The sequence below is a fragment of the Monomorium pharaonis genome, chromosome 3 (assembly GCF_013373865.1).
Source record: "Monomorium pharaonis isolate MP-MQ-018 chromosome 3, ASM1337386v2, whole genome shotgun sequence".
Lineage (NCBI taxonomy): Eukaryota > Metazoa > Arthropoda > Insecta > Hymenoptera > Formicidae > Monomorium > Monomorium pharaonis.
In genome coordinates this window covers 30366840-30378128 of record NC_050469.1, presented here as the reverse complement: position 1 = coordinate 30378128, position 11289 = coordinate 30366840, and the positions used below count along the sequence as shown (strand labels likewise).

At 39.2% G+C, this 11289-nt stretch overlaps 1 protein-coding gene across 1 annotated transcript; it reads right to left on the bottom strand.

Moving 5' to 3' along the window:
* Positions 1-4643: 4643 nt before the first annotated feature.
* LOC118644085 (TWiK family of potassium channels protein 9-like) lies at positions 4644-6408 on the bottom strand. The gene is made up of 4 exons (XM_036283659.1): positions 6193-6408; positions 5449-5737; positions 4912-5173; positions 4644-4863 (listed from the first exon to the last, which is right to left on the bottom strand). Exons 1-4 carry the CDS (start codon positions 6406-6408, stop codon positions 4644-4646), a joined length of 987 nt encoding a protein of 328 aa, XP_036139552.1.
* Positions 6409-11289: the final 4881 nt, after the last annotated feature.

Genomic DNA, 11289 nt, shown 5'->3' with positions numbered 1-11289 from the left:
GACTTTTGCCGCGCTGGGACCACATCATCTATGAGTCCTGGACTCATAGATGACATTATATATGGACGACGTAAAAAAATTATTATCCACAATCTGCTACATGTTACAACGATAATTATGCTAATTTATGAAAAAAAACTTTTTTCGTCTCAACGGTTGTGAAATAATATATTTCCATCTCGCAACGAATGGACTGTGATTGAAAAGGTACAAATAGAAAAAAAAATAAAGCCAAAAAAATATAAAAGAATTATATTACTTAGTATTATTATGAATAATGTATAGTATCAAGCCTTGCACAGCCTTCTCGGCGATTTGCTCGGCGCTTTTAATATCAGGGTGACGTACGATCGCGCGAGTGAGCGTAGAGACGCCCGACAAAATCCCTTATACCGTATAAGTTTTACGAAATAATACATATAAAATGTATAGCAGACATGTAGATCACATTGAGGAATTGGATAATAAATTAATACTAATTACAAAGTTTTTAAATAAAAAGTTGCACCTAATTTATTTCTTTTTTTTTTTTAACTGTTTTCTTCTCGCGAGCAGCAAAGTGGTGATACGATACGATGTATATGTTTCCTTGCAGCCAAATTCACTTACATTTAACGAATTCAATATCCGCAGTGAAAAGTTACGTCAAACTTTAATTCGCTTCACAAGTTCACCTCGTAAATGAGTCTATTATCTCGAGAGGAAACTTCGTGAAAGAATTAAAAGTGATCTAAAATAGCACGGCCAAAAAGGAAAACCGTAAGTCCTAAGTACCCCATACAAGAATATCGATTAATAAAACTTTAATCAGGGCGTTATGCAAAATATCGATCGCGCGTGATGCCATTCACCGTGTCGCGCGTCCCTTCCATCTTAAAAAAGGGGCGCCCTATCCTTTTAACCAAGGAATGCGGCGCGGCTGCCAACTTTTGAGCATCCTCCCCCCCTCGGCATTCACAATCGTGACACGCCGGCGGTTATTGCACGATTCCTCGCGTACACGGGGACGTATATGGAAAGTTGTAAATAGATTCTCGCAACAAATCGCCGTAGCGCCAGCTTGGGGCAAGCGCCCGCTTCGACTCGAAACTCATGAGTGTGAGGAAGTTTGTACGGGCGGGTAGGTTGGATCGATGGCTGGATGGCCTGGTACGAGCACCAAAGTAAAGTTTGTCTTGGCTGCCGGCCACGACCCTCCATCGAATCACCGACGGAGTGATAACGATAACTCCAGCAACTGCTCAAGCCAGTATCGATTGTCATTAGACACCGTACGAAATTCTCTCGCCTGCAAGCCCTGCACAGCCTTCTCGGCGATTCGCTCGGCGCTTTTAATATCCGGGTGACGTACGTACGATCGCGCGAGTGAGCGTAGAAACGGCCGACAAAATCCCTTATACCGTATGATATGTTACGGGGGGGGGGGACAGAAGAGGGGGCGCTCTCTTTCAAATCGCTCCGGGACCATTTCGTTCCTCCTGCGTCGTCGTCCGCGGGAAGCAGGATCTTCGCATCAGTCCGGCGCAGTTTTTTCACTCATCCTACTCGCAAAGAAAGTCTATCTAATATTTAAAAAATACAATGTTGAATTTAACGTGTACGTTTTATTCTATCTTTATACGTGGAGTTTTAAATTATATAACAATGTCTATAGTGTCGCGTAAAGGTGTGTAAAGAATGTTTTATGCAGCAACATAGGTGTGGCATGCTCGTAACGTTTAATCGCCCATGCACACAGGTTGCCCGGTGTGCAGCGCAAATAATCGTTTGTAACAGCTAATTCACAGTTACGCTTTGCTTTACGCACTCTTCTCGTAAACTATACGAGTATCAATATGAAAGAACGGGGGACAGTCGTTCTAAACGCAATATCCTTAGGGATTAATGTCTAAATCCGTAAGTACCTTAGTTATTGTTCTTGAGCACAGAATTTGATTTCATTCATTCATTTATTCATCCATTTGATTCTAGCGTCCAGCCAACGGCAGTGTAACAAACAACACGTTGCTAATTATTATTACAATATTACAATAGACTCGCTGCAATCGTCGCTGAACAAACGATCATCACTTAAATTCGCCGAGAGTTAACGTGTCGCAGTTGAAGTGTGTCGTAGACCGTTTTCACGTTTCACTCCATCAGTCAATACCTTTAAACGATTCCTCCATGATTTCAGATGTTGCTCATACCGTTCTCGGGAGATGATAATCTTTGTTCAACGACAATCGGGTTGCTATCTTCGCAGTTTTCCGCGTACGGCAGTGTGATTGAAATTACAGTTGGGTAGAATCGCGAGGACGTAGGAAAAGTGACAGATCGATCGATAAGCGGGCACGAGCCGCGTATGTACGTGTGTATGTGTGTACCCTCAATCTGTTCGGAGCTAGACGCGAGGATCGATATAGCTTAAAGTTATATTACAGACAAGAACCGCGCGTTCATCTCGCGAACGCTTAAGTACGGAAATATAAAAAATCCTTACATGTCCCTATCTAAGTAGGCGTGTAGAAACATTAAGTCGGTCCCCGTTCGCAAACTAGGACGTCCTCGAGATCTCATTGAATATTAAGCGGGCGCTCCACGGAAACGTCTAGATTGCTTTCGTTCGAAACGATTTCGCCCGTGTTATTTCGCTAAGGGATCGATGTCAAGCACAAATCCAACATTACCGGGAAATTAATTTCACGAAAAAAGAAAAGATTCCGCAAAGAGAAAGACATTTCTTCAGGGCTCACTGTGAAATTGTAACATTACGGTTCCAAAAGCCATATTAATTTGTCGAAAAATCCGTTGCCGGATCCGCGGTTTTATTACGAGTCAGACTTTCGCGAGAGCAGATCGTATAAAACATAATTGTAAAAGTACTTCGACAGCAACCATATTGCTTCTCGAAAGAAGAACTATGGCAAATTTTCCGAATTTATGCTTAAAGATGCTTACACCTATCTTTAGTGTGTACACCTTCTTTTATTTATATTTGCGTGGAATTATATTTTTAAACTTTTATCTCTCTGGTATTTCGTCTCTGCGCGGAGCAGCACCTAAAGCATTCTTTAAGACGCTATATTTTTTTAAGGTGTTATTTATATTGAAGAAATATCAATTTTTCAGTCGATTCCACGGCTTTCTTAGGAAACAGCAGCAGTACGTGACGCGAATAAAGAAGATAGGGAAATAAAAGAGAGGAGTTTCAACATTTCCGCGCACGAACCAGCATACCAGCCGCGAATGAAATGCACCATTGCCCCTTGGGAAATTATTTTATGCCGGTCATTTGCTCTATTCATTTTATCGACGACGTAAACGTAATTTCCTATCGTTAATGTCGGTACGCGAACGTCTGAGTCGTAATGGATAATTACTCATGGCTTCAGTTCCTGGAATTTTATACTCTTCGTGATTTCTTCAATTAATCCATATTACTTTAAGCTACACGGACGCAAAGCGACTGCACTTACAAGCGTCTTTAAATGGCACATCTGTACCTTGTGAAATTATTACTCTATGCGCTATGCGTATTCTTAATAATAATTTGTGCCCTTAATCAATATAAAGTAAACTTTGGCAACGCCATTTGCATTTATCCTTCCAGCATGTAATATCCTGTTTTTGTGTAAAAGCGGGAACTTCATATATTCTAGCAATATCCGGCAAACATTTATTAAAGACACTTCAAAATTAATCTGGCAACGTCCGATGAAAGTTTAAGCAATTTCTACGGGATACTTGCTTATCTTGGCGTCTTACTTGGAACTCTTGTATAATGTACTGTTATCAAAAACATGACATATAGTTATAAATATATTACTTTTTAATTGAAGCCGTTTTTGTATAAGTAGACAGTTTCAATGTTATATCACAATTTTATTTCAATTATAGAATACACAAGTTTCGAGAAAAAAAAAGCGGAACTCAATTCAAATAATTGGAGCGATAAAAAATATATAATCGCAAAATTTTTATTTTTTTATGTCAATTCATTATTCTTTTGTATTATACTCTTATTATGAACGAAAATGAGATCCATCTTGTATCGATTTCAAGGAGGACGTCCTACTTGCCTCAACGGTTAAGCACTTATAATTTTTAGATGTGTCCCAGATAGCGCTCTGTATATTCATTCATGCTCATTATTTATTAATAAAAACGTATTAATGATTCTATCATTAATCGTTGAATCTAGACACGTAAAATAGTATATTGAGATAGTGTAAAAAACGTTGCAACGTGAAAGACGTTGCTCACAATCGTTTATCACATTACAAAAAAGACGATATTGGTAGACGATTGGTAACCCCAGTAAATTACGTAATAATTAGACTTTTTTAATTTTTGTGTTCGAAAAATTTTCTAACACTATAATCTACATTCTTAATAAAAAAGCAAGAATATAAATTTTTGAGCATCATTATTTTCGAATTTTATTAAAGTTATTAGCATGTCTTAACTGTGAATTCAACGTTAACAATAGACTCAACAAAAGGCTCTTTTCTTCGCGATCTGACAACACGATTTTAGCATATACAACATGTCATATATACCTATCCATTCGAGTTACGTTCCGTAAAAACGCTGCTGGGTAATCTCCATTTGATTGAACCTGGCTGCCGGATTGTCAGTCTCCGGAAATCCGCGTCCAAGTTTCACATTTCTGTATTTTCCTCGGCCTCCTCGTCGACCTTGGGCAACATATAGACGGCAGAGATCGGCGGGACGTGATCCTCGAGCTTTAGGATCGGCTTGCAATCTCTGGTAACGTCTACCTGATTAAAGGTGTCCTTCAGGATGTTGATCTCGTTCTCGTGGGCGAATATATTGGTGGGTGGTTCCGTGCCACATATATTATTCTCGTCGGTGCCGTTCCTGTGGCACAGATTGCCCGACGGAAATTGTCACGAGGTCAGGGCGAACGGGTCCGTCGATAGCTCATCTACAGACGAGCTCGGCTTAACTGGCTCCGGCTTGTCCGTCTGATGGCTCAGCCGATGGACGATCTCGTCGTGGAGGATGTTGAAGCACATTGCCGTCAGGGCCATTCCTGACATTATGTAGCAGGAGCAGAACCAGACCGTCACGTTCCTCGAGTCGGCGAGGATGTGGCGAGGATAGGAACCGGGCACCATGTCGCCGAAACCGATGGTGCTCAAGCTCATGAAGCAGAAATAGCTCGCGTCTACATGTTGAAGAAGGACCAGTCGTTAGCTTTCAGAGAGTACAAACTTTTATGTCTACGTATATCGCGATTATATATATTATATATTACGCCGCAGAAGTTATGCCAATCTGATACGAGCGTTCAGAGAAAGCACGATCTCGTTAGTTCTTTTTTCGACCGCTTTGAGACCTACCGATACATCTTTTTACATCGGAAACCATTGGAATTCATGTCGAGAAAGTGACGCAACACTGAACATCGAATTTTATGAGGTTTTTCCAACATGGACTCACCTACGAATGACCAACCGTCCAGTTTGTGCAGGGTGAATGCTCCGGCAATGATATAGCACAGCATTGCGCCGAGGCAGATACTGATCGGCGCGAGTATGGTGACGTTTGGCCTGTCGCCCGAGCCAAGACTCGAGATTTCGTCCTTCGGGCTGGCCTTAATCTCCATGGTGCTGGTGAACGTCGATGCGTTCGCGCGAACGTAAAAGGGCTCCTGCAGCTGTAGCTGTTGCTGCTGCTGCTGCGCCAGCTCCTCCTGCTGCCGCTTCTTCCTCATCCGTCGCTCTTTCTCCTGCACGTACGAGAAAATAGCCGTAAATAGAAAATCCGTTCATATCCGCTCGTCAACACGCGTGAATGGCCATTCTGTACGTGTGCCAATTACATTCGCGCGTTGCATCACAACACTTTCGAGTTGAACGCCAGCATCGTTTACACTCTTGTGTTTCGAGTGCCGGGGGTTTCGAAGGCTGATCCAATTTTGTTTGAATAGCGCTCTAACAATAACCAATCAATACTACAGTAGCGATTAATCCTTATCGATCGCGCAGGATACGCATATCCTGTCCGACATGTAACACGATGCATATGTCGGGCCGGTGCGACACACATACGCATTTCGGATCACGTATACCCGGTTTGTTCAACCGGGAGAAAAACCGTATTACCGGCAGTCAGCGATTAAAGTTTTTTTTTTATTAACTAACGAAGAGACAATATTCTCACAAAGCATGTCGTCGCGCTAACCTGCATCCGCCTCTCGTCGTAGCAACAGTAGCCGCAATTTGAGCAGAGGCAGCAGCAAAGAGCGCGCGTGAAGACGCCTCTAGCGCATCTCGACAGCAGGCCTCCCGCGCTAGACAGGTAGACCAGGGTCAGGGGTATCCCTAAACTGGCGTAACCCATCGTGGCGACTTTGCCCCAAGTAGATTTCGGTGCGATACTTCCGCAACCTGTGAACATGGAACGAGAAGAAACGGGAATTTACCGAAAGGCTAAACAAATCAATGAGAGATAATCCAGTATGCAAAATATATATGTTAAAAAACACTAGAAAATGTTGGTTTCTGTGTATTTTTTTATATATTAAAATAATATTGTATAAACGTTTCCAAAAAGTTTGATATGTGATTTTGTTAAAATGTTTTAGAAACGTTATCCCTAAATTATAATCAAAATTTATTCATATTTGTGAAAACGTCTTACTAAATCGTTGTAATCTTATAACACGTAATAATACGTAATATTACAAAAATACAAATAATTTAATTTCTCACAATATTACATAAATATTTCATAAATATCATAAAACAATTATGACATCATCGTTGTATTATTATGATTTATTTTTAAAGACTTTCAATCTTGTTGTGGTATCTTTATAATATTCTAGCAATAATCATGCTATATTTTATTGTAATATTGCTACAGGAAAATAATATTGCTGCGTGCTAACACGAGATAACGTGATAATAATGATTTTACGATTACTATGGGATCTGCAGAAAGTATATTGCGATGGTATCATAAGTATTTCTTTCAATAAGGAGAGAATTGTTCTATGCAGTGCACGAAGCAGTGGCGATACTACGGTGAAAAAAGAATAGAGCCGGCAGTTAATTTCTCGCAATGTTAGCTTTCCGGATATTTAAAAGATAATATTGGCGGTGGTTTGCTCACGCTAATTAACCACTATGGCAATAAGAACTTTATGTAATGTGGGATCACGAGTAAATTGATTTGTGTAAATATGTGTACGCGCGCGTGTATGCACATATGTAATGCGTGTGTGTACGAATAAGCGCCTGAGGTAGGTTTGTAAGGGAAGACGACGACGCAAGGTGCAGAATATGAAAATACTTTCTTCTAGCCGTGAAATCTTTTCCGTTTAATCTTGAGTAAAAAGTCAGATTTATTATCGTTTATCCCAACTATTTTGCCAAGATAATTCCGGCACAAGTTTTCTTATTATAATTCATATCCCGCGAGGGAATCAGAATTGATTAAGTTTCGCAAAATCGATATCTAGGTCAGTGGAAATCCCCTCGCATGAGAAGTTGAAACATAAAGCGTTCGTAAAAATTCGTGGAATTTCTTCGGTATCATAAAAGCTTAAGTTTCGGCAAAACGTCGATCAATCGTAATCTCCAAAAACGGTTCTCGCAATCGAGAAGCGGAATTTATAGTGCACCAGCAGCGTCCAATCGGGTTGCTATCCGGGGGATGAATAAAAATATCTACGGTAAAAAAAAAACCTAACTAGAGTTTTCCTTCAATTTCACAAAACAATCAAAAGCGTTATTTGATCAAGATACGGGGAGCTTTAATAAATTTTGACCCGTATCACTGCGATGCAGGAAGGGGAGACGGGTTGCATTAAAAGACTATTTTTCCTGTTGCTGATTTATAACGTGAAATGTATCCGATGACAGCTAATCGTTATCTCGACAAGTTTGTAGGTATAAACAGCGATATTTATACAATATATTGCCAGAGAGGTATGTCAATACTGTTGACATCTAGCATTACCTCAGTTATTTTAGTCATAAAAATTTTTACACGATATTGATGATTGAAAATTTCTCCCAAAACAAATTATTAAAATGGATGATGCACTTCCTGTCATGAGAAATACTGACGCTTGTGAAAGCGTATATATATTACCGCGATCAGTACATTTAATATACCGCATGCTATATACGATAAAAGGTTTCATACTTTTTTGCAAAATGCAGTTTTGCTGAGATATGTACGAATTAAGAATTACAAGACTTCGTATATTTTTCAAAAGTACTTTTATGAAATATTTTATTATTATATGTATACAAGTAAGAGATCTTGTATGTGTGTACATATGTACGCATATATTGCGGGCAGCTTTTGATAAAATATTAACGTTCATATGTTCTAAGTTGTTTACATCAATTAATTTCACTGCCATGACGCGAAAGTTTCGCAAAAGCAGAGGAATAGCAGCAGCAGCAGCAACCAGCAGCAGCAGCTTTAAAGCTCTATATTTTACGTACAATCCTGATTATACACGATCCCCATTTTTCCAAACAGAATAATACGTTAAGTATTGTGGGGCTATTTTATCGCCGACAAACAGTGTCATTAATCTCTGCGGGATAAATAGAAGCTCATTCTTCCGCGGAAATGCGAGAAAAACGATACCTTTCCAAAAACGCGCGGGCTTTTAGCTGCCGCGCGCCGTAGCCGCCGTATTTGCGCATCGTTCAATCCCAATCCCGACAGGTCGACCTTACGGACGAGCGATGGAAGCATAGAAGCGCAATATGCAGTTGCCGTGCGCGCGTTTCGCGAGTCAATCCAAAAAAATTACGCGCCGGGAATGGAAAGAGAGAGCCGCGCTGCTGAGCGCGAAGGTCCTGGCGGGACCTGAAAAAGCTCCCGGTCGAGATGCGGCGCGGAATCGATTGCTCGATGCCGCTTAAGATAATGGATCGCCTATCGGAATTGCTCCCCGGTATATGATAGCGGCAGCCCGGCTGCATTGCCGGTGGGATTGCAGCCGCGGATGCTTCGCGGAGCCATCGCGAGGGCCTATTCGTCACTGTCCTGCCACCTTATCGTTCACGACGGCGCGACCCTTTCGGTCGCCGGTTATCTGTTGTCATTTGTTAGGGGACATAGTGGATTGTCAGCTTCGGTTTTATTGGCCGGCGAGGTAAAAATACACTGTACTCGATCAGGGTGAGAATGGTAGTAAGCTTCGTCGCGAGTACGAGCTACATGTCGAGTATCTCGTTTCAAACTGTATGTTTACAGAAAAAAAAAAACATGATAAAGCTTGGAACATGTAAATATAGAGCTGTAGGATATTGCACGTTAAACACTGCATTCATAACGAGCGTCTGGGTGCGTGTTTGTATTATTACAAGAATGTCCAAAAATTTCAATTGTTTTTAAACGCTAACATCTTTATTTAAATTAAGATAAGATTATTAAGATAATGTCTTTGTGTATTCCGGTTCAAAAAACCTATAGTTTATGTTATATTTGTGTTACATGGTATTAGACTTTCAGTACTGGCAATGACTATTGAAATAAAGCATAAAATGTAAAGTACAAAATATGTTTTTATATGTATATAAATATATGTATAATTATTTAAGATATTATGAAATATAATTCTAATCTGGCACGTCAATTACTATATTTGCGCACTGAAGAAGTGTGCGAATCTATTAAATCACATAAAAATAATAGGAAACTAAAGAAACTAAAAATATAAAGGTTGAATTTCTTACCATTATCGTTGCATACAGAAAAAAATAACGATCGTTAGCGAAAATGAGCAATGATAACAGTGGTAGGAGTTACTTTTTGGTTCTTATGATGATGATTATTAGATTGATACTGGCTAATCAATCACTGCAATAAGAACTTTATGTGATGTGTCACAAATAAAGTGATTTGTGCGAATATACATGTGCGTATATGTGTATATGCGTAAATATAAGTAAGAATGAGATAAGTTTTGTTAGAGGATATTATGGAAAATATCTTTCTCTTTAGCATTGAAATTACCTTTATTAATAAAAAAACTTTTAGTCGTTTTTCCATGAAATTATAGCATAAGGGAAACAATCGTTTTGAAAAGATATAGAAAACAATCCGTGGGATAATAAAGAAACTAATGAGAATTTGACGCATCAGTAACAATTCCGCGAAGCACGAATATTTTCATGAGTGAATTTTTTGAACAAGCTGATTCACACAACGTTTTTGTATTTTTCCAACATCCATATTTATTCTGTGTATATTTCCCGCATGAGATATTTATATTGTCTCTCGTGCAATCGTACACGATGATTAATTTTTAATCCATTGAAAGACCAAACTGGATGGACAATTTTTTTTAATATGTAATGCGTTAAGGACGACATGTGGTTCGCCGTAATAAACATAGCTCCTAATCATGCGTTATTTAATAATTAAATACCACGATGTTCGCCACAATCCAATTTTGGAAAAACTTACATTTTGTATAATCATACAATTTGAATGACAAGAATTAAATTCAGCAACAGAAATTCGGTAGTAGAACAAATCTCTTTGTAACATAAAAGTAATACAGCATCTGGTCGTTTAAAGATGGTATCAAGAATAATAAATCAAATAACCATATTTCATCTCGTTCGATGCAACAGCTCAAACCAAGCCAGGGAGGAATTGATAGGAGGGGAACACCGACGGAACAGTAAAATTTAATTATCAGTTAGCAATAACATGTGCGCTTACTGAGTTACTCATTCGCAACCGGCGGTCGCGTACATGCACCCACATAATTCTAACCATAGCAATGCGATTGTTGTTCCATATAAAGGCACCGCCCTCGTTAAGTCTTACCTCAGTCTTTGTGATGTGTTGTAAGACGCAGCGATAAAACCTAACGAAATATTGCGTAATGTGAAGCATTTTACACGTAGAAACAGTAATCAGAGATTATATATAATTTCATTTGACCTGATTCGTCTGTAAATTTCTGCAAAATGTTAGTGAACAATGTTGTAACTATTATTTTCATCGTTATAATCGGAGCAGCACTCGTGCGATGCAGTACTGTAACTGCGGCGGTAAGTTTATGTCGACACAAACTATTAACATTTCAACAAAAATATTGTGATATAACGATATAGTGATTACTGTTAATTAGATACGTGTATTATAATTTCGACAAACCGTCGTATAAACGGCCAGAGCGGAATAAATTGTTAAACTTTGTTAAAATTAAACAATGAGTTATATATTATATTTCATTATAAAATAATTAGCAATAATAATTTGATTTCTTTCATTTTCAGGGCAAACACCGTTTAA